Here is a 24,489-nt window from a genome sequence, read left to right as displayed (position 1 = left end):
TGGCAGCTTTAAGACTTGTGGACTTCAACTCCCAGAATTCTCCAGCCAGCATAGCATAGCTGGCTGGAGAATTCTGGGAGTTGAAGTCCACAAGTCTTAAAAGCTGCCAAGTTTGAAGACCTCTGAGCTGGATAGAAGCAAAGGTTTGGATATACAGGTAGTTCTCAACTTACAACTATTTATTTAGTGATCATTCAAAGTTACAACGGCACTAAAACTGACTTACGATTGGTCCTTGCACTTACAACTGTCCCAGTATCACCACAGTCACATGATCTGGCAAATACCTGTGAGTGGCAAATACCTGTGATCAAAATGTGGGCACTTCACAACAGTTGCAGTGTCCCCGGGTTATGTGATTCCCGTTTGTGACCTTCCCAGCTGGCTTCCGGCAAGCAAAGTCAATGGAGGAATCTGGATTCACTTAACGACTGCCTGATTCACTTAATAACGTCAGTGATTGGCTTAGCAATCATGGCAAAACACATCTTAAAATGGATGCGTTAACCACTGTCTTGTTTAGCAATGGAAATTCTGGTTTCAGTTGTGGTCATAAATTAAAGACAACTGGTATTGATGTTATATAAAGTTTATTCTAGACATGACAGGTAGTCCTCAGTTTACGACCACAATTGAGCCCAAAATGTATGTTGCTAAGTGAGAAATTTGTTAAGTGAGTTTTGCCCCATTTTACGACTTTTCTTGCCACATTTGTTCAGTGAATCACTGCCGTTCTTAAGTTAGTGACCTGGTTGCTAAGTATTTTACTAGATGACCACAATTGAGCTCAAAATTTCTGCTGCTAAGTGAGACAGGGAATTTCACCCCATTTTACGACCTTTCTTGCCACAGTTCTTAAGCGAATCATTGCAGTTGTTCAGCCAGTAACACAGCTGTTAAGTGAATTGCTGAACTTGTTAAATGAGTCACACAGTTGTTAAGTGAATTGCTGAACTTGTTAAATGAATCACAAAGTTGTTAAGTGAATCCGGCTTCCTCATTGACTTGGCTTGTCAGAAGGTCGGAAAAGGGAATCACGTGACCCCAGGACACTGCAACTGTCATAAATATGAGTCAGTGGTCAAGCATCCGAACGTAAATCATGTGAGCATGAGGATGCTGCAACGGTTGTAAGTCTGAAAAACGGTCATAAGTCACTTTTTTCAGTGCCGTCGTAACTTTGGACGGTCACTAAGTGAACTGTTGTAAGTCAAAGACTATCTGGGACGGGTTGCAAAACCCGTTGCTACTGGTTCTCTGGTGGGCACGCTCGCAACAGTTCTGCGCATGCGCAGAAACGTCTAGGCGAGGGGACGGGGCCTCCCACCCCCACCGCTACCGGTTCGCCCCGGATCCCACCACTGCTGTACATGCCTCATGATCTCTTTTCTGAACACTTGACATTATGGATCTGTTGACATGAACAGGAGCTGCGATCCCGTGCTCACAAACATATGAGGAAATCTGCAGGGATCCAAACGTGCTCTCTTCATCATCTCCGATGGATTTTTTTTTTTTTTTAGTTTCATATAAAAAAAAATTGTACCCTTGTGACATCTTCAATTCAATATATATCTGATCTTTCTCTCTGCCTCCCCTGTTTTTCATAACATTTTTCATGAGGAAGCAATCTGTACATATAGCCCAGATATTGGTTCGAAAGTTACCACTGATCCAATGACGTTGCTTACTGTTGATCACAAGGATTTTTTTTTTTGGCTCCCTTGATTATACGATCCACAATTTTTCTTGTTCTTTTGTTCATTCAAAATGTAGTCCTTCTGAAGTGTCTTTATGAAGGAAAGCTTATGTCTAAGATAGTGAAGTGAAGCAATTGAATCAGGGTGGATAAAAATCAATGATTTTTTAAAAAAAATTAAAAAAAATCAGATTTTTTTTTATTTTTATCGAATTTATTTTAGTAAAAAACTTTTGGGGTAAAAATCTATCGTAAGATAGTTTTCTATTTAAGATACATAAATAATTTAGTGTATTCAGCATGAAATGGAGCTTAGTTATGTAGCCTGAGGCTGTATATTCTGCAACACTGGGACTATCGGTGAGTCAACAGCGGGTCAAAGGAGTAGCAGAGATGACAGTCGCTCTTTAAATATTATGATTTAAATCGAGTTGATTTAAATCAAGCCTTTTTACTAGTGATTTAAATCATGGTTTAAATTGTGATTTAAATCAACTCGATTTAAATCAAATCCACCCTGAATTGAATTAAAGAATTTTTAAAGAAGAGATTTGAACAACCATTTGTCTGAAATGGTATAGGGCGGGTGTCAGCAACCTGCGGCTCCGGAGCTGCATGCGGCTCTTTGGGCCCTCTGCTGCGGTTCCCTGTCAGGTGATCCCACCACTGGCTGGGCCTGCCCCTCATCCTCCCCTCTCAGTCACTCCCTAGCCTGAGAAGGTAAGGGCGACGGTGGGGGATGGAGAAGCGGCGAGGGCAGAGACAGAGAGATACAGAGAGAGAGGGAAGGAGGGAGAGAGGGAGGGAGAGATGTCAAAAGGGTTTTGTGGTTCCCGGTGTTTTTTAACAACCGGTTCTCTGCCCTAATGACTGGCTGGGTAGGTGTGGCTGGGGAGGGTCATGTGACTGATGGAAGTGAGTGACGTCGAATTGGCCACACCCACCCAGGTTTTGTGGCTCCCGGTGTTTTTCTTTTCTGTGGGAAACGGGTCCAACTGGCTCTTTGAGTGTTTAGGGTTGCAGAGCCCTGGTATAGGGTTTCCTGCCTCAGCAGTGGGGTGGACTAGAAGACCTCCAAGGTCCCTTCCAACTCTCTTATTCTACTCTAATTCAATTAAAGAAATGCTTTATGGAGAAGATCTGTTGCTTTGCTTGGTTTCCGGGCTCAAGGCCACCTGTAGAGGAGCAGTAGCCGCCTTGTCCTGCTTAAAGGTTTCCCAGAAGTACAGGTAGTCCTGGACTTACAACCGTTCATTTAGTGACCATTCAAAGGCAATGAAAAAAAGTTACTTGTGAAAGTTTTTCACAGTTTACGACCACTGCAGCATCCCCGTGGCCACAAGATCAAAATTCGGGCATTTGGACGGTTACAGTGTCTTGTGATCCCCTTTTGCAAGCAAAGTCAGTGGGGAACCCAGATTCGCTTAACAGCCGTGTTTCTCATTTCACAACTGCAGTGATTCACTTAACAACTTGGGAGAAAAGCTTGTAAAACTCATTTAGCAATCCTTTTGCTTAGCAAGGACAATTTTGGGCTCCGTCGTAGTCATAAGTCAAGGACTACCTGTATGGTGGTGACCATTGTTGGAACAGGATACTGCTAGATTTTTTTTTTTATCAGGAAAAATGAATGTTCCTGATCTGAATGAATGTCGACCTTTAAGTCAAGAATTTTGATGATGAAGCTGCTGATTAAATCTTACAATTTAGCATCCTTTTTGAGGGTCGTTGAGGCCGCCTGGGGGTTTATCTGTGTCCTCAGGGTCACCTGAGTGGTGCAAATGGGTGTGGGGTCTTGGAACTGCTGAAAGGATTGTGTTGTAGACTGGAGATAGATGATGTCGTCAGCGGTGAAATGCTCCGAAGTCTGCTACTGATTCACTGTGTGCGCATGTAAAATTTGTTACCACCGGTTCTGTGGGCGTGGCTTGGTGGTGGAGGGGGTAATGTGATTGGGTGGGTGTGGCCAACTTTTTTTTTTTTTAACTTTTCAAAGCATTTTTTCTAATGCTTTGAAAAGCCTTTGCCGATCAGGCAACTCAGGTGGGATCGTCAGAAACTTTTCAAAGCATTTTTTTAACCACCTCTTCGGCTAAGAGGTCGCAGAAAAAAATGCTTTGAAAAGCCTCTGACGATCCCAGCTGAGCCGCGCGATCATCAGAGGCTTTTTTTTTTCTTTAAAAAAAAAAAGCCTCTGATGATCATGCAGCTCAGCTGGGCATGGGGAGGCGGGGGCTCACAGGGATTTTTGCTACCGGTTCTCCGAACCACCTGCTGCCATCGCTACCGGATCGGGCAATCTGGTCCGAACCAGGAGCATTTCACCCCTGGTGCACATGTGCGGTGCGTGCCAAATGCGCGTGCCAAATGCGCGTACTACTGCGCAGTGCTGAAAAAGGAGGCTTAAGAAGCCTTTTGTAAGGTAAGTAGAACAGCGAGGGGGGGGGAACAGCTGTGCTGCACAATTTAGATTCACAGGATTTCCTGCTTTCTAGTGAATATAAATCACGCGGCACAGTTGACTGTTGGATTTTTTTTTACTACTGGTTTCCCCAAACTGGTAGCTTTCATTATTACCGGTTCGGACGAACTGGTCCGAACCAGTAGCATTTCACCCCTGGATGTCGTATCCCTCCCCCTCTGTGGGGAGAGGGCTGTTCAATTTTGACATAGATGGCCTCTTTGACCCCTCTTTCAAACCACCAGTCCTCTCTGCCCAATATACGTGGAATTTGCTGTCTTCAAAAGAGCGGCCTTTGTCTTTTAAATGCAGATGGACTGCTGAATCTAGTCCTTAACAACTTTCTTAACAACTCAGTTCACCCTGAAGACACAGATAAATCCTCAGGCGGCCTCAACGACCCTCTTAAAGGATGCAAATGACCAGCTGTATGCAAGGAGTATAAATCTTTCCATTCCCCACCATCCAGTCAGAGCTGAAGAAGCCTCTTGGATGAGAAGCGAAACGTCTTCAAAAGAAAAAAACCAGAAAGTCCAATTGCCTCTTGGAAAAAAAAAAGCAAGAGTTTTGCCCTATATTTCGGCTTTTCTCGCCACGGTTAAGTGAATCACGAGTTGTTTTTGCCAATTTTGTAAAAAAAAAAAATATGGGCATCATCACGCTCAATTGTCTGAATCCTTTAATGTTCTCCTGATTACATTTTCACTGTCTAAGTTGAATTTTCAAAACTCTTTTCTTGAATTCATCTAAACTCTTTTAGTGAGTTTAATCATGCAATTCACAGATCTGGGAAACACGGCAAGAAAGGTTTGGAGATTATTTTCTATATTCCAAAGACTTGGAAAGAAGAAATAACTGTCTAGGTAAAATAGGGAGGCTTCGAAACTTCTATAAATACAGAATTATGCCTCAAAATTCTGACTGGTTGGTTTTGTCTTTCAGCTCCATCAAAAGGCAGGAGTCCGTAAAAACTCCCACCACTCCCAAAATCACTACTTTCCCCCCGGTGCCCATCTCGTGCGACACAGTTCGAGGCAAATGCCGAGAAATGTTAACTTCGGCTCTCCAGACAGACAGTAAGTCACAGGAGAAATGAGTGTGGCTCATTTCTCCTGATTTTTCCTTCTGTGAACAATTTTTTTCCTTCTATCCTAGTACTAAAAAGGCCACTGAACACAACTACCAGTATATGTAATGTTCATCTTAGTCCCTGCTAGATAAGATAAGATAAGATAAGATAAGATAAGCTCTATTGTCACTTTTTCTGTGTACACACTGGCATGCGTTAAAAAAGAAATTCTGATGTCCGATCTCAAAAGAATCTACCTATCATTAACTGTCTGTCTGTCTGTCTGTCTGTCTGTCTGTCTGTCTGTCTGTCTGTCTATCTATCTATCTATCTATCTATCTATCTATCTATCATCTTTCCATCCATCCATTTATCCACTCATCCACCCACTCATATACATATACACATACACATATGTTGTATATATACACATATACACACACACCCATATATATATGTACCTATATCTGTATATCTATAGATATGTCTGTCTGTCTGTCTCTCTCTCAGGATCATCACTCCCTCTCCCTCCCTCCCTTTCCCTCTTAATCACAGACCATTTATTTATATTTATTTGTCAAGAACATATTAGGTAATTTATATAATTATAAGCATGAATTAAATATGTAAAATAGATACAAGTAGAGGAAACATTAGGACAGGGATGGTAAGCACGCTGGTGCTCTTATGCACACCCCTTACAGACCTCTGAGGAATGGGGTGAGGTCAACAGTAGACAGTCTTAGGTTAAAATTTTGGGGGTTTAGGGATGAAACCAGAGAGTCAGGTAGTGCATTCCAGGCATTGACCACTCTGTTGCTGAAGTCATATTTTCTGCAATCGAGTTTGGAGTACCTTAAGTTTGTATCTATTGTGTGCTCGTGTATTGTTGCGGTTGAAGCTGAAGTAGTCATTGACAGGAAGGACATTGTAGCAGATGATTTTATGAGCTATGCTTAGGTCATCCTGAAGACAGCGTAGTTCTAAGTTTTCCAGGCCCAGAATTTCAAGTCTGGTAGCTTAAGGTATTTTGTTGCGAGCAGAGGAGTTTAGAATACATAGAAAATAAGAGTCTTGAGAATTAACAAGGTTGATACTATATGGTATGGCATAAAGCTATTGCAGAATCTAGTTGTTTTGCTTTGGACACCACCTCCCAGAAGGTAACAAAGAAAACTGCTCATGGAGAGGATGTGTAGCATCCCTGACAATACTGTGGACCCTGCTCAAGCATCACTTATATGCCATGTCCTGGACAGAAGGAACTTCTAATCATTGTTTCTGCTGTCCTCACCACTCTCTGCACAGTCTTCCTGTCCGAAACAATAACACTTCCAAACCACCCAGTAATACAATACGACAGGATGCTTTCAATCGTCCCTCTATAACAGTGGTAAGGACAGGGGAAGGAGGATCTTCTCAGAGCGAATTTAATATTAGTTAATTGTTTGCATCCTAAACGTTTGTATAGAAATATGTATCAACCACCTGCTTTACCAATAGAATATTTGCAGTTCAGTGGTGTCCTTGATGCTCTCTGAGTTTGGTTGTTATCTTGCAGAGGTTTCATGACCTAAATACCATATTTTTCGGAGTATAAGACGGACCTTTTTCCCCCCTAAAAGGGGGTGAACATTTAGGTGTGTCTTATACACCGAATGTAGCCCCGCCCACCTACTGGCCTCCATCCTTTGGCCTCTGCCTCCCAGCAGTTTACCTCCGTGCAGCAAGCAGCAAGAAGAAACAGCTCGTTTCAGCTTCAGCACAGCCAAAATAGCACAAATTGATTGGATCGGCCTCCCGACTCTCAGCTGTTTTGCTCTCAGCTGTTTTGTGTGGGCTTCTGCTGCTTGCTGCAAGAAGGTAAATTACTGGGAGCAGATTTTTTTTTTCTTGTGCTAATCAAGCTATGCTGAAAACGAAAATGAAAGTAAAGCAGGCTATTTGCTGTTTGCTGCAACGAGGCAAAATTGCTGGGAGGCAGATTTCTTTTTCTTGTTTTCCTCACCAAAAAAAGTAGATACGTCTTATAGTCCGGAGCATCTTATACTCTGAAAAATACGGTAGGTATAAAGAGAGCAAGCCCCACTCCCTTCTAGCACTGATGATGTTACCTAGTTGGGTCATAAAACATCTGCAAGAAAACAGCCAAAGCTCACAGAGCACCAAGGATTCCATACCTTGCTTTGCAGCTGGGCATCTCTGAGGAGGATTCACAGTTGAGTGACAAGAGATGCCAGGTTTATTGGTTGTACAAATTTGAAGACACAAAACAGATGCTGGGAAAATGCTTTCTCTTTGGCTATAACCAATGGAATGATGCTTGATAGATGGCCTCATTGGCCAATTTGATATAAAATATTTTACTAGTTGACCACAACTGAGCTCAAAATTTATGCTGCTAAATGAGGCAGGGGGATTTCACCCCATTTTACGACCTTTCTTACCACAGTTCCGGTGGTGGCATTCAAAATATTTACTACCGGTTCTGTGGGTGTGGCTTGGTGGGTGTGGCAGGGAAAGGATACTATAAAATCTCCATTCCCTTCCCACTCAAGGGGAAGGATACTGCAAAATCCCCATTTCCTCCCGATCAACTCGGGAGACTCGGGAGGCAGAGAATAGATGGGGGCGGGGCCAGTCAGAGGTGGTATTTACCGGTTCTCCGAACTACTCAAAATTTCCGCTACCGGTTCTCCAGAACTGGTCAGAACCTGCTGAAACCCACCTCTGCACAGTTCTTAAGCGAATCATTGCAGTTGTTAAGATAGTAACTCGGTTGTTAAGTGAATCCGGCTTCCCCATTGACTTTACCTAACAGAAGGTCGCAAAAAGGGACCCCGGAACGCTGCAGCCATCACATATATGAACCAGTTGCCAAGCATCTGAATTTTGATTACATGACCATTGGCATGCTACAGTGGTCCTATGCGTGATAAACGGTCGTAAGTCACTTTTTTCAATCCCGTTGTAACTTTGAACGGTCGCTAAATGAACTGTTGTAAATGGAGGACTCCTTGTAATACCTACTCTTAAATATTCCTATTATGCTCCTTTCTCTTACAGATGACTACGTGGCCATTGGTGCCGACTGCGAGCAACTTGCTGGCCAGATTGAAGACTATATCCTTTCCTTGTTTGTGGTATCAGTAAACCAAAGTGAAGAGATACCGTATTTTTCGGACTATAAGAGGCGCCTTTTTGTCTCCCAAAAGGGGGTGAAAATGTCTGTGCGTCTTATAGGCCGAATATTGCGGGAGCCCCACCCACCCACCAGCCATTTTTTTTTTGCCTCCACACGCTCTGTTTACGGGCCTTTTTTCAGCCTTTTTCAGGCCTTTTTTCGGCCCATTTTTGAGGCTTTTTTTGGCCCGTTTTCAAAAACAGGCTGAAAAAAGCCTCGAAAAAGGGCCAAAAATCCTCAAAAACAGCCCCCCAAAAGCCTTGAAAACGGGCTGAAAAAAGTTTTGAAAATGGGCCAAGAAAAGCCTCCAAAACGGGCCGAAAAAATCCTCAAATATGGGGCAAAAAAAGCCTCGAAAAAGGGACAAAAAAAGGTGGGCATAGCCAGCTTGATGTCACTTATGTCCGGGGTGCCTATGGTGGCCCTGACTCTGCCAGTGAAAATGGGCTCCCGAGCTCTGTTTTTGGCTGCGATGACTTCCGGTAACCCTCTGCCAGTGAAAATGGAGCTCGCTACGACCGTCTGCGGCCCTCGCGAGCTCCGTTTTCTCTGGCAGAGGCACCACGGGCCAGTCCTTCGCTGTTTCCGGGGCAGCCCCGTGGGCCAGATCGAAGCACCCCATGAGTCGGATCCGGCCTGCAGGCCTTGAGTTTGACACCCTTGCCCTAATGTATCATTCGGAGCAAAAATTAATATATGACCTGGTCTTATTTTTGGGGAAATACAGTAGTAAGGGGAAATGAGAGAGCAAATTCTATCTGGATAAGGAAACCGAACGTACATAAAATGAGAGCCCATTCCCTTCTAATACTGCTGATGACCTTAGTTGGGTAATGAAATTACTGCAAGAAATCAACCTCAGATACAGCTCAAGAGACACTGAGGATCCCACAGGCCTCCTCCTCCTCCCCACCCCCATCACGCCCCACACTCCCTTCTAGCACTGATGATGTTACCTAGTTGGGTCATAATGTCTGCAAGAAAACTGTTGTGGCCCGTCAGCAGCCTGTGCAGTTAGTAGCTGATTCAACTTTGTTCAAATTCCTTCGCGTCTTGATTCCAGAAAACGTTTGATTTGGCTCTTGTTTCTCTCATCAGTTTTCCTGCAAATTGCTTCTGGGCATTCTGCCAACCACAGTAAGATTACAGTTATCTGAAATATTGTGCCTCAGAATTGATTTATTATTCTTTGAATTCTTGTCGGCTGTTAATGAAGTTAAATTAACAGCCTTTGTTCAGAAAAGACTGATTTAAATTAGTAAACTAAGGTTTGTACTAAGGTTTGTGTGTGCCGTGGTCTTTGGGGTCCGTAGCTGGGGCAGAACAAAAACATCCCAGCTCAGCGAGCGCCAAGGACCCCACAATTTACTCCTGCGCCAGAAATGATTCTCTTCTGTTGGTCTTGCTCAGTTTCTTAGGCACATGGATTATATTTCCTGCTGCCTGTAAAGGTATTATGCATGTGAAAACTCCAGCAGGTGTTAAAGGTGTATGGAGATTCTCAGTCATCCAGGTCATGGTTGTCCCAAAAGGTGCTTTTTCAGGAGGCAACTGGACTTTTCTTGTTTTTTTTCTTTGAAGACGTTTCGCCTCTCACTGGAGATGCAGACAACCCCAGACTCATCCCCAACAGCCTGTGCCTGTCTTCAACAATGAAGGGACACCGGGCAGAGAAACATTCTGCAGTCAAGAGGGTTTCACGTCCATTTGCACTACTCAGGTGACCCTGAGGACACAGATAAACCCCCAGGCGGCCTCAACGACCCTCTAAAAGGATGCAGATGACCAGCTGTCTACAAGGAGTATAAATCCTTCCATTCCCCACCATCCAGTCAGAGCTGAAGAAGCTTCTTGGAGGAGAAGCGAAACGTCTTCAAAGAAAAAAAAACAGAAAGTCCAGTTGCCTCCTGAAAAAGCACCTTTGGACATCCATCCATCAGTGTTCTGTTCATTTATGGTGACTTGATAAAATACCTATCTCAATCCTGAAGCTTTGAAGACCCTCTCTTAGTGTGTGAGTACATAGACAATTTTGGGCGTGGTGGCTCAGTGGCTAAGATGCTGAGCTTGTCGATCGAAAGGTCAGCAGTTCAATGGTTCGAATCCCTAGTGCTGCCGCGTAACGGGGTGAGCTCCCGTTACTTGTCCCAGCGTCTGCCAACCTAGCAGTTCGAAAGCACGTTAAAAAAAAATGCAAGTAGAAAAATAGGGACCACCTTTGGTGGGAAGGTAACAGCGTTCCGTGCGCCTTTGGCGTTGAGTCATGCCAGCCACACGACCACGGAGACGTCTTCGGACAGCACTGGCTCTTTGGCTTTGAAACGACTGGCACATATGTGCGAGGGGAACTTTTACCTTTACCTTTACATAGACATTCCTGATGTGTTGATAAGATTCTGGCTTGGAGCTACAGTAAATACCCATTTCTCTGTGTTGATGGTCCTTAATGGCACCTGAACTTATATTCCAAGATGTGAAGAATACAGATTTGAAGTACAAAAATCGGATCAGGAGCCGCCTCTCCAACCTCAAGGACTCCAAGAACCCTGACCTCCGAAAGAATGTCTTGTGTGGAGTGATCACCCCTGAACAAATCGCGGTGATGACCTCAGAGGTGAGACGGGGAGAGACCTGGGAAGGCTAAAACATCTGGATTGGATCCATTCGACTCTTTTGCTGGGCAAGCACAGGTAGTCCTCAACTGACAACCACAGTTGAGCCCAAAATGTCTGTGGTCAAGTGAGAACATGGCTTAAATGAGCTTTGCCCCATTTTACAACCTTCCTTGCCTCAGTTGTTAAGTAAATCACTGCAGTGGTTAAGTTAGTAACCCGGTTGTTAAGTGAATCTGGCTTCCCCCGTTGACTTGGCTTGTCAGAAGGTCGCAAAAGGGAATCACATGACCCGGAGACACTGCAACCGTCATAAATACGAGTCAGTTGCCAAGCGCCGGAATTTTGATCACGGGACCCTGGGGATGCTGCAACGGTCGTAAGTGTGAAAAACGGTGCTGAGTCACTTTTTTCAGTGCTGTCGTAGCTTTGAACGGTCACTAAATGGACTGTTGTAAGTCGAGGACTACCTGTATCTAGGGCTGAGGTGCCCACTTTGTTTTTAAAAAGGCCCCTGCATTTGTTTATTGATTTATTTAAAAGATTTATAGACTTGCCCATCTTTCAACTAACTCCTGTTTATGACCACAATTGGAATCGGAACGTCTGCAGTGTAAACGTTCAATGAGTGTTTATGACCATTTTTTTTTGCTGTAGTCATTAAAGAGAATGTGCCTTTCCCCATTGGCCCCCTTGGAAGTTCGCAAGTGGCTGTAGCTATTTTAAATATATACTGATTGCCAAACCCTTCGAATCCACACCTGTTAAAGCATTTTGATCATGTGTCTGTGGGGATGCTGCAATGGTCATAAAGGCGAGGACCAGTCGTAAGGTTGCCAAGGTTGAGAAACACTGTATTAGTCATTTCCATTTGTTTATTTATTTAATCCATCTGCACCACTTCTGATGTGATCGCATCTGCATTAGCAAAAAAGTAAGAGTGGTTTGTATAAAGATTGATCTACTGAATACTGGAAGTGTAATCAACCATCTGGTTCATACTTCCATATGTGGTGGACATGCCCAAAAGATAAAAAATATTGGACAAAAATACATACTTGGTTGGAAAAAATGACAAAGCAACTCATAGACTTGAAACCAGAGATATTTTTGTTGGGCATTCTACCAGAAAAATATGATAAAAGGATTACCTATCTGGTTTTACATATACTAACTGCAACTAGAATTGTATTTACACAGCAATGGAAAAACTATGAGATTCCGTCAGAGGAGAAGTTAAGAAAATATTAGAATGTGCAGAAATGGATAGATTAACACTCCCTATTAAGGATAAAGAAGAAAGTGAATATTTTTTTTTTTTTTTTTTTTTATTGAAAAAGTTTTCAAATACAAATTTTTTCCCCCTTTTTCCCCCCCCTCCCCCCCCCTCCCTAACCCCCCCCTCCCCACCCTTCCCCCCCTGTGACTTCTTCGTAACAAAAAAAAAACCCTAATTCATAACAGATTACTTGCTCCCTCCTCAAAATACTGACCTTTACTTACTAAAAGTATTATAAATCCCCCTTTATCCATACATCTCAGAAAAGAAGAAGAGAAAAAAACAAAACAAAAAACAAACACATTATACTATAACTATTATAAAATAACTTCTAATTTAGCATAATAGTGTTTTATATCTATACATTATTGCAACAATTCAAAACCACCTTCCACTTTAAAACTATACGATAAGTCCTACTTTAATAACATTTCAAAGCGGGCTCACCATAAAATCTAATTTAACATTTATTCCACTCTATCCATTTCCTCCACTCCCCTAAATGTATCACTTAAAAATCCCTTTTCTTAAACTAATCAATCTGTAGCTAGCTTATTCACCCACTGTCTTACAAATTTACCATACACAACAATTCTTGATATCTTTAATTCACTGCCCACACTACTTAAAAATATATATATATATATATTCCATTATATCTAAATAAAAAAAGAAAAGACAATAACTTTAAATTTATAGTCCATATAATATCTTCTTGAAGTCTTTCCACTGGATTGTTAGAACCAACATCCATAATGGGGTAACATAGCTTGCTGATGCAACAGTTTATTCAAGGTCTCCAATCATATCTGCCCCCATCAGTAGTAAACATCTTCTTATATATATAAAAGTAAAAACAACCACCCGAGTGACATTATAATTATATTCCATATAATAATAATTGTGGGTTTCATCAGGATTATTAATTTCCATCATCGTATTGGGTAACAACCCGATCTTCTGCATGTCCCAATGTGATTCTCTTGCCTTATAATTCAAAATAATTATAATATATTTATCAACACAAAAAGAAGTTTCAAAGTAGATAATTCAAAACCATCAATTTGAGGCTCTTTCCATGTCCCAAAATTACGGCAATGCAGAGATCTGCCACTATCCTCAGGATGATATTGACCAATGTGTCGCCTCCTCTATGTTTTCACATAATCATTCATATTTTAAAATCACTGGCTTCACTGTTGCTTGGATTAGAAATTTCTATTTTTGCACAACCTATTTCTTTTTTGTTTTCTTTTTGTGGGTTTGACTTCCATCCTAATTTTTTGTGTCTCGCGTTTCTTTTTTATCCCTTGTATATCCTCTAATTGGTTTCCATGCTTGTCCTTGCCTTGATAAGTCATCACATTAAAATCAGATGGCACTTCTCTCGAATTTGTAGATAATCCAGCTGGGGTATCCGATAAATCCAAAGGCAATTTATCTGGTACAGTCTCTGTCTTTAGTTCCAGCTCCTTCTGCTTATCCTGTATTATATCTGAAGACGTTAAATTCATTTTCAACCTATTTTGATAAAATTCTTCCGCTCTTTCAACAGTATTTAACTGGTATCTTTCTCCTTGATATCTCAATATAATACCAACTGGGACGTCCCACCGGAATTGAATATTTCTCCTTTTTAACTCAGACACCAGAAAGCCAAATTTCTTCCTTTCCATTAATATCTTAGGTGGGAGTTCCTTGTAAATCCAAATCTTTCTTCCATACAATTGCAAATTAGAATTGAAGGAATTTTGCACAATTTTATTCCTAATTTCTTTATCTGAAAAATAGATTACCACATCTCTAGGCAATTGCCTTTGCTTGGCAGTCCAGGAGTTTATTCGATAAGCTCTGTCAATCCTACAAAACACTTCCTCAGGTTGAATCTTTAAAATCCCAGCTAGAAATTCAGAAGATATTTTCCTTAAGTCATCTCTGTTATTTTCCTGCAAACCTCTAAGTCTTATTGCATATTCTGTAAAATTATATTGTATCTTTAGAACCTCTTTTTCAATCCTCTGTTGCAGAGTTTCTACATTACCAGACTTTTGATCAGCATCCATTTTAAATTTTTCTTCTGAACTATAATCCTGAATATTTAACAAATCATTTTCAATTTTTTGAATTCTATTGTCCAATTTGTCTTGAATTTCATCCATTTTTGACTCTAGTAAATTAGCATTTATTTCCAACCGAATCATGAATTCTGACATTTTTAAAATTTTTTGCTGCAAAAAGTCAAACTTGGATTTCACCAATTCCTTAGTTTCCTGCTTAAATTTTTCAAGTTGCTGATTCACAATCTCATCCCTTCTTTCAATCTCCTCTAAGAGAAATTCTATTATATTAAAATCAGGTTTCTGGGACTGAAGAGTTAAAACTTGTTCCTTTAAATTCTTAGTGGGGGAATCCCCCCCACCTATTTTTTTGTCTGACTTCACAAGCCTCAGTGCCATGTTTCCGCCTAAGCAGGCTTTGTTAGAAGAAAAAAAAAAACAAGACAAAAGACTTCCAGCCAGCAACAATCAGGCCTCCAGGGGAAAAAGAGAAAAACAAAAACAGGAGCGGAGTTTTGTCTACAAATGTAGCCAGTGGTATTTATTCCGCTACATTGTAAGAATAAAAAACGGAAGAACTTTCCCTCTCAAACTCTTCTCCAGCCGCGGCAGACGCCATTTTAAAAAAAACCTTTTTTCCTCTTTCTCTTCCTCTATTCTCTTAAGTAATTTTTAAAAGATAAGTAAAATACTTGCGCTTCAGTATTACAGGTCCAGCTCACATTTTCTTTGAGTAATCTGTCAAATTCGCAGGCTTGCTTTTGACGCCTAGCTCTGCATTAGCAGAGGTCTCCCAAAGCCCGGAGCAGCGGCTGGGGATATGGGGCATCTCATCCGCTCCATCCCAAAAGTAAAAGAAAAACTTTTGGGATTCTGCAGAGAGTTCTACCCACCCCTGCCGGCTCTATCTCCGTTTCCTCATGGGAACGGAGTTTTTTCGAGCCGCCGTTCCGTTGTGAAGGCGGCTCTGACAGGCTATGGAAGCTGACGATCCCAAAGGAACGTCTGGCGGCGGCCAGCAGCAAACAGGAAGTCGAAAGTGAATATTTTTTGATATGGGATATATTTTATCAATGGCTAGACAATAGAAACAGAAGTTAGAAAGGAGGAGACATAAAAAGAGGAAATGTTAATGTGGAGAGTTGTTAAAGAAGATGATAAGTACTGTTATTACATTGTTATATTATCAATATTATTGTGATGAATACTACAACAAATATGTGGATTATGACTGTTTAAAAATAACTATACCCAGATCGCACACTGTTTGATGGAAATTGAATGTTATATAAATAGAATAAATAAAACATGAAAAAAAAAGTAAGAGTGGTTAAAATACAATCCATACAATGTAGTAAAGCCACATACCTAAAAGCATCCATAAGAAGGGTAAAATGACTGGAAGGCGTGACTCTTGTCAGTATCTGATGATCTTTGCAGTTATTCAGACCTGCAGGGGCCGAGATAAGCCAATCCTGGCCAGTCGTTTAGGTACGACTTATGGGAGCTAGGTATGTCTAGCCCAGGGCTCTCCAAACTTGTTGTCTTTATGACTTGTGGACTTCAACTCCCAGAATCCCTGGCTGCCTAATTCAGCAGAGGACTGGAGGTCTCTTGGAGACTGAGGAGGTTGGGAGGACTAATTTCCATTCTTGTTTAAAAACATGATGGCACCATGATTAGAATGCAGTATTGCAGGCTGACTCTGCCCACAGCCTGGAGTTCAGTCCTCACTGGCTCACAAATTGACTCAGGCTTCCATCCTTCCGCGGTCAGTAAAATAAGGACCCAGATTGCTGAGAGCAAGATGCTGCCATTATAACCTAACCAGAGAAGGCTGCAAAGCACTGTGAAGCGGTATATAAGTCTAAGTGCTATTGCTATTTGGCTGTGGAATTCTGGGAGTTGAAGTCCAGAAGAGCCGGCCGTGTGCTGCAGCTGCCAAAAAAGCCAACACAGTTCTAGGCTGCATCAACAGAGGGATAGAATCAAGATCACGTGAAGTGTTAATACCACTTTATAAGGCCTTGGTAAGGCCACACTTGGAATATTGCATTCAGTTTTGGTCGCCACGATGTAAAAAAGATGTGGAGACTCTAGAAAGCGTGCAGAGAAGAGCCACAAAGAGGATTAGGGGACTGGAGGCTAAAACATACGATGAACAGTTGCTGGAATTGAGTATGTCTAGTTCAGTGTTTCCCAAACTTGGCTATTTTAAGATGCATGGACTTCAACTCTCAGAATTCCCCAGCCAGTATGCCTGGTTGAGGAATAGTATGCCTGGTTGAGGAATTCTGGGAGTTGAAGTCCATACATCTTCAAAGGGTCAAGTTTGGGAAACACTGGTCTAGTTTGATGAAAAGAAGGACTAGGGGAGACATGATAGCAGCGTTCCAATATCTGAGGGGCTGCCACAAAGAAGAGGGAGTCAAGCTATTCTCCAAAGCACCTGAGAGTAGAACAAGAAGCAATGGGTGGAAACTAATCAAGGAGAGAAGCAACCTAGAACTAAGGAGAAATTTTCTGGCAGTGAGAACAATTAACCAGTGGAACAACTTGCCTCCAGAAGTTGTGGCTGCTCCAACACTGGAAGTTTTTAAAAAGATGTTGGATAACCATTTGTCTGAAGTGGTTTAGGGTTTCCTGCCTAAGCAGGGGGTTGGACTAGAAGACCTCCAAGGTCCCTTCCAACTGTTATTCTCTATTCAAGTCTATTCTATTCAAGTTGCCATGTTTGGAGATCCCTGGTTTAACCTATCTTAGAGAAGGATTAAAGGGGGGCATGTTAACCGACTTCCAGTACCGTGGTACTCAACAGCTTTGAAACTTGTTGAATTTGATACTCAATGCATTTTGACATGAACATTTTGTCCGGGTACTCAATTCACAAGCTACAATATACCGCTGTCAGCTGCCTTGGGGCTCACTATATTATTTCTGATGGATTAAATTTGTTTGGTGCTCTTCATTTTTGGTACTCATTGTGCCTCCCAGGACCAATTAAGGATGAGTACCAAAGTACCACTATACTTGAAGGGCTATCACAGAGAAGAGAGGATTGACTTACTCTCCAAAGCACCTGAAGGCAGGACAAGAAGCAGTAGATGGAAGCTTGTTAAAGAGAGATCCAACCTAGAACTAAGGAGAAATTTCCTGACGGTGAGAACAATTAATCAGCGGAACAATTTCCCTCCAGAAATTGTGGGTGCTGCATCACTGAAGATATTTAAGAAGAGTTTGGACAGCCACTTATCCAGGATGGCATGAGGTCTCCTGCGTGAGCAGAGGTTTGGACTAGATGACCTCCAAGGTCCCTTCCAGCCCCATAATCCTGTGTTGAATTAAGCAAATGTTGAAAGGGTTTCTGTGTTTCCAGCTTTGGAGCTTGCTGCCCTGTTTTTGCCTGCCGTGTAGTGAAGTGACCCTTTGCGTTGTTTCCTGGACAGGAAATGGCCAGCAATGAACTGAAAGAGATCCGCAAAGCCATGACCAAGGAAGCCATCCGGGAGCATCAGATGGCCAAAACCGGAGGGACCCAGACAGACCTCTTCACTTGTGGCAAGTGCAAGAAAAAGAACTGCACCTACACTCAGGTGAGATTTAAAACCGTTCAAATCTCCCTTCCCCAGAGGGATCCTGGGCGATCTACAAATGCTAAAAAAACATTATAAAAGTTAAAATCATAAAAATGGAATTGAAAAATCTTAAATGGGGCAGGAATACTGGCAGTCCTCGACGTACGACCACAATGGAGCACAAAATTTCTGTTGTTGAGTGAGGCATTTGTTAAGCGAATTATGCTCCGTTTTACGACCTTTCTTGCCACAAAGTTGTTGTTAGGTGAATCACTACAGTTGATATGTTAGTAACCCGGTTGTTAAGTAAATCTGGTTTCCCCACTGACGTGACTTATCAGAAGGTCACGAAAGTTGATCACATGACCCTGGGACACTGCGACGGTCATAAACATGAACCTGTTGCCAAGCGTCTGAATTTTGATCACATGATTGTGGCTGCCAAGGTCGTCATTGTGAAAAATGGCCGTAAGTCACTTTTTCCAGTGACGACGTGACTTTGAACAGTCATTAAACGAACTGTTGTGAGTCGAGGTCTACCTGTAGTTGTGATACATGGAAGGGGTGAGGAAAGATGACGATTTGACAGTTTTGGAGATCGGCAACCTGGCGGAGGCTTATCCTGTCTTTGATTCCCACAGGTGCAAACCCGCAGTTCGGATGAGCCAATGACAACCTTTGTGGTATGTAACGAATGTGGAAATCGCTGGAAGGTAAGCAATTGTTGTGGCCTGTTGGCCGCCGGCCCCTCCAGCAGCTAAATCAGAGGAGGAGGAGGAGGTGTGGGAGTCAGGGTGGGCATCAGGGCAACCTGGGAGCTCTGAGGGGGAAGAGAGAATGGAGCTGGCAGAGAGAGAGAGAGAGACAGGCAGAACCTCTCGCTGATGAGGAAGAGGAGAAACAGCTGGTCCAGTGCCTCATGCCCGGATGTCCAGAAGGCAGAGGTGTTCTGTCCCCGTCTCACACACGCACACAGCCAGCCAGGGGTTAAATAAAACTGGCAGACAACAAATTCTTTCGATAAGAGGATTGGCAGCAACCCAGTAGCTGCTTGCCAAGAACTTTACTCATAGAGGGAGGGGTTGTTCTTCCATCAGATAAACCCAAACAAGATACACACAGTTCAAGAATTGTCAAGTCCAGTCCGTATTAAATCCAAGGCAGATAACGTTGTTTCAAAGATACAGTGTGACTCGCTAGTAGTTTAGTTTTGTCCGTCACAGAGTCTGAATGGCCACTTCACCCCCTTTTATCCCCTGTGGGGTGTGGTCCAGTGACTCAGCTTAATCTCTGGCACACCTCCTTTTCTGCTGCGTGCGCTTGTCTCTCCGACGCTGGCGTGGATCCAGCCAAGACTTATCTCCGTCACTGTCCGACTGCGAGGAGATATTTAGCTCCTGGCCGATCTCTTCTCCTTCGGGAGACACCTGAGGCATTGCCAGAGAGGAGGGTCCTGGAGAGGGAGGCCTGGCCAACTCCTCTCCTTCCTGTTCGGAGCCTTCTCCCTCCGATAAGTCGGCCTCGGGGGTCGGAGTCACAACAAGAGGAGAGGAGAGCAGTGGAAATCTATGAGCTGGTCCTTGGGACAGAAGAGCCACCACTGCTAGTGAGGCCTCACCCCAGCTCTGGGGATAAAAGGCAGAGTTAGGGTTAGAGAGATGAATAGGTGTAGCAGACAACTATTCATCTTTCGGCCAGCCGGACTTGTTAGCCTGTGAGAGAAACTTTTTGCCGGGGCTGCCGGCATTCCTAATTCAAGGAATCCTTTGAGTTCACGTCAGAGGGTTTGTCATGATATTGCGGAGGCAGCGTGCGATCGCGGATCACAGAAACCGGGTCAGAACAGCAGCAATTCCATTCTTGTACTGAATTAGGCAGTCAGTTTCGTTTTTCAATCTTACAAAGCGGATTAAAAAAGGAATCCGAGAAGTCCATGTAAATGTTAGCCTGCTCTGAAGCTGTGACGGAGAAGCCACACCTTAATTTTTATGGAGGGAAAACTGCACAGTATTGATGTACCAATGCCAGTAACCAAAGTCTCCAGAGTTGGCTGATTATCTTCAGGCAGGTGTATCTAACGGTTGTATTACAATAGGACCTTTTAACTCAAATGCTTGGATCTTCCTTGGTGACATTTTGAGGGCTCCTAAAAAGGGACACGGTGGCTCAGTGGCTAAAACACTGAGCTTGTCGATCAAAAGGTCGGCAGTTCAGCGGTTCGAATCCCGAGTGCCGCGTAACGGTGAGCTCCCGTTATTTGTCCCAGCTTCTGCCAACCTAGCAGTTCGAAAGCCCGTAAAAAATGCAAGTAGAAAAATAGGGACCACCTTTGTTGGGAAGGTAACAGCGTTCCATGCGCCTTTGGCGTTGAGTCATGCCGGCCACATGACCACGGAGATGTCTTCGGACAGCGCTGGCTCTTCGGCTTTGAAACGGAGATGAGCACCGCCCCCTAGAGTCAGGAATGACTAGCACATATGTGCGAGGGAAACCTTTACCTTTAAAATGGGTAGAATTATGAATCACTTTGTTGGGATGGCCTCAGCATGTCATATATGTAATTTCAGCCAAGGACACGTCATTGAGCTTCATTAATGGAACCAGTTTGGTGCAGTGATTAAGGTGTTGGTCTAGAAACTAGGAGACGGTGAATTCTAGTCTCACCTTGGGCATAGAAACCAACTGGGTGACTTTGGGCCAATCACCAAGAGGTGATGAATTCTAGTCCTGCCTTAGGCACGAAAGCTGATTGGGTGACTTTAGGCCAATCACCAGGAGATGATGAGTTCTAGTCCCGCCTTAGGCATGAAAGCTGGCTGGTTGACTTTGAGACAATTACTAGGAGACAGTGAGTTCTAGTCTCTCCTTAGGCATAAAGGCCAGGTGGTTAAGTTGGGGTCAGTCACTCTCTTTCAGTTCAACTCACCTCACAGGGTTTTGTTGTGGGGAAAATAGGAGGAGGAAGGAGTATTGGATAGGTTCACAGCCTTGAATTATAAAGGGAGAATAAAAGAAAGGGAGGGAGGGAAGGAAGGAGGAAGACGGAGAGAGAGGGAGGGAAAGAAGAGAGGGGGGAAAGGAAGGAGGGAGGGAGAGAGATGAAGAGGAAGGAGTATTGAATATGTTCACTGCCTTGAATTATAAAGTTATAAAGGGAGAATGGAAGGGAAGGGAAGGAAGCAAAATAGAAGGGAAAGAAAGGAAAAGAAAAGGAAAGAAGGAAAGGAAAGGAGCCTTGATGGTACAGTGGTTTAATGCACCCTGTTATTAACACAGCTGCCTGCAATTTACTGCTGGTTCGAATCTCTCCAAGGCTGAAGGTTGACTCAGCCTTCCATCCTTTCTAAGGTAGGTGAAATGAGGACCCAGTTTGTGGGGGCAATAAGCTGACTTTGTATAAAATATACAAAAGAATGAAGGCTATTGCTTAACGCATTGTAAGCCGCCCTGAGTCTCCGGAGAAGGGCGGCATATAAATCAATTTTTTTTTTTAAAAAAAAAAAGGAAAGAAGGAAAGGAAAGGAAAAAGAAAGAAGGAAAAGGAAAGGAAAGGGGGAAAGGAAAGGAATGGAGGAAAGGAAAGGAGGAAAGGAAAGAAGGAAAGGAAAGGAAAGAAAAGAAAAGGAGGAAAGGAAAGAAGGAAAGTAAGATGAAAAGGAAAAGAAAGAAAAGGAGGAAAGGAAAGGAAAGGAAAGGAAAGGAAAGGAAAGGAAAGGAAAGGAAAGGAAAGGAAAGGAAAGGAAAGGAAAGGAATAGAACGGAACGGAACGGAACGGAACGGAACGGAACGGAACGGAAAGGAAAGGAAAGGAAAGGAAAGGAAAGGAAAGGAAAGGAAAGGAAAGGAAAGGAAAGGAAAGGAACGGAAAGGAAAGGAAAGGAAAGGAAAGGAAAGAAGGAAAGGATCCGGTCACTACCTCCTGGCTAACTTTCCCTCTCCATCCTGAATTCCATCCTTTTCTTACCAGTCCTTCACCACCACAACTGAACTACAAGCCCAGCATTCCACAAGGAAAAAAAAAACCCCACACCCGCTCGGTGCATCTGTGGGGACCCCCCACCCCCTTCCCATTCAGCAGAAGAGCCTTTCCAGTACAGCCGATTCTGTCTCTAAACCCCCTTCCTCCTCCTTACAGTTCTGCTGAAAACGTCTCCGAGGGGAGCAGCCACAGCCGATTCAGGGCCCCGCAAGTTCTGCCACGGACTCCCGCAAGTACCGCCAGCAGATTTTTGTCCTGTTTTGTCGCCAAGTTTGCTTTGTGCTCTGTACATCATCCAGGAGGACCCAGCTGCCTGCACACCTGTAGGAAGTAGCAGCGGCTGGGAACGGAGGCCACCGGGATGGCACCGGATGGAAAGTTTACCGAGACCAGCCAGCTTATTGTGAGAATGTGGGACAGCAATTTCTTTTTTTTTCTTTTCATTTCCTTTTCTTTTTGGTTCTTGTTTCGTTTCTTTTCTCTTAAAACGGCCAGGCTTCGAGCCTCAAAGTTGTACAGAAGCTTCTTGCGACTCTCTCCTTGGCTCCGGGTGCGACTCTCAAAAGCTACAACCAGTATTAACCCCGACTCCCTCATTCCGGGTTCAAGGCTCCTTTTGTTATTGCGCAGGATGACATTTTATCGCTTCCATTGCACAAACCCTGCCCGGCTTGAAAGCTGGTGCAAAGTGGGGATCTGAGGAATTTTCGATCCGAGACCTCCCTGCCCCTCTACCGAAATAAGTATTATTACTCGTCCTGCTTTCGTTCTGTTTTGAGGGGGCTGGAAAGAATAGGAAATAAGAGTTAAAAGTGTTGGTTTTTTTCTTCTTCTCAAATCGGTTGAAATATATGATATAGAATCTTCCGTGCCTGGGTTGTGAAGCCAAATAATCTTAGAAAAGTTGGCCACGAGGTGAAAAATGTGAGCTTTGAAAGAAAACTAGGAGAGGGGAGGGGAAAAAATCAAAATTCAAAAGTGTTTGTAGGAAAATAGCTTTAATTTCAGCAGACTCTCTGCAATGGAGTGGGAGGGCGGGGGAAAAAAAAAAGCAGATATGAATTTCTTGCAATCTTTCAGCCTCCTTGTAAGTTTGCAGCTTGCAGACTTCGGAGAACTGCCGTGCGTAAAACAGAGACAATTCAGCTTGCATCCATCTTGACTGTTGTGTCTGAAATCCCGCACTTCACTGCGTTTTTTTGTGTGTCCCAGGAATACAACTGCCACATGCTAATCGCACCTATGTACCAGTTCCCATTTTCCACATAGGAAAATGAACTCACGCAGATACACACAAATATGAAAATATGAAATATGAAATATGAAAAGAGAGCCGTTTTATACTTGAAGTGGATAATTTGGCCTGCATGCCCAGGCCTCTTCGGCAGCCTCTAAGTGTTACTAACACAAAAGTATTTTGAGTTTGTTAAATGAAAATTCCTGGTGATGTGAGGGAAGGAAAAAGGAGAAGTTTGCTTAGGCTGGTGGTATTTAAATACTGTGTAAGTTCTCAGAAAAGGGTTGGAAAAGATGATTTTAAACCAGCGTGTCTCAAATTTCCAGACAGGTAGATTTCAACTCCCAGAATTCCCCAGCCAGCATAGCTGGCTGGGGGATTCTGGGAGTTGAAGTCCACCTGTCAGAACGTTTGCCGACTTTGAGAAATATCATTTTAGATCTTCTCCTCCGGTCATCCAAGGTAGCTAAGTTTACCAGGCAAATGAAAGCCTGAAAAATCAATTCACGTTTTGGGAAAGGTGGTTCGCCCAAAGGAACTTGGGATTTGTACCTCTGCTGCCACATCTCGTAATCGGGCCCTCTCTCGTTTTATTTCACCTTAAATTTTATTTTGTGTGTTCCATGTACAGTCGCAAATGCAAAACAATAAACTTCCTTCACAAAGAACAGAGCCATCTGCTTTCGATGCAGCGCACCCGCCGTGCCAGTCAATTATTATTATTTTTTCATTAAAATTGGGGAAAAAAGCAGAGCTTTTTCTGTTGATGTCCACTTTTCTGTTGCCTAAACTACCACTCCTTTCAAATCTTGCCAGGTTACCCAGCATGCTTTCCCTAACCTTGGTTGGTTTTAACCATGGTTGGTCTTGGTGTGTGTGCCTCAATCTACCTTATAGTACAGGCAATACTTGACTTACAACAATTTGTTTAGTGACCGTTCGAAATGACAGCGACCCTGGAAAAAGTGACTTATGACTGTACTTCACCCTTACGACCGCTGCCGTATACCCAGTCACGTGATCAAAATTCGGCCGCTTGGCAACTGACTAATATTTATGACGGTTGCAGCGTCCCCCAAGTCACGTGATCCTCTTTTGCGACCTCCTGACAAGCAACGTCAATGGGGGAAGCCAGATTCACTTAACAACCGTGTCACTAACTGAAAAAGTGCAGTGATTCCCTGAACCACTGTGGCAAGAAAAGTCGTAAAATGGGGTCAAACTCGCTTATCTGTCTCGCTTAGCCACAGAATTTTGGGCTCGATTGCGGTCGTAAGTCGAGGACTACCTGTAGTAAGCTTATGGCTCACTGAATTATGTAAACACTGATAATAGA

The 24,489-nt window shown here is 43.2% G+C and overlaps 1 protein-coding gene across 1 annotated transcript in view; it reads left to right on the top strand.

Moving 5' to 3' along the window:
• TCEA2 (transcription elongation factor A2) overlaps window positions 1–22,899 on the top strand; it is a 37,085-nt gene extending 14,186 nt beyond the window's left edge. Inside the window, exons 5-10 of the mRNA XM_070940153.1 lie at window positions 5,103–5,236; window positions 8,296–8,352; window positions 10,873–11,027; window positions 17,808–17,954; window positions 18,578–18,649; window positions 22,073–22,899. Of these exons, the coding sequence (XP_070796254.1) occupies window positions 5,103–5,236; window positions 8,296–8,352; window positions 10,873–11,027; window positions 17,808–17,954; window positions 18,578–18,649; window positions 22,073–22,081 (574 nt within the window). The 3' untranslated portion in view covers window positions 22,082–22,899. The remainder of the gene's footprint in view (window positions 1–5,102; window positions 5,237–8,295; window positions 8,353–10,872; window positions 11,028–17,807; window positions 17,955–18,577; window positions 18,650–22,072) is intronic.
• Window positions 22,900–24,489: the final 1,590 nt, after the last annotated feature.

The sequence above is a fragment of the Pituophis catenifer genome, unplaced genomic scaffold, assembly GCF_029215685.1.
Source record: "Pituophis catenifer annectens isolate HBS135680 unplaced genomic scaffold, rPitCat1.0.hap2 SCAF_3, whole genome shotgun sequence".
NCBI lineage: Eukaryota > Metazoa > Chordata > Lepidosauria > Squamata > Colubridae > Pituophis > Pituophis catenifer.
The sequence above is the reverse complement of the archived record's forward strand: the minus strand, read 5'-3'. Positions and strand labels throughout refer to the sequence as shown.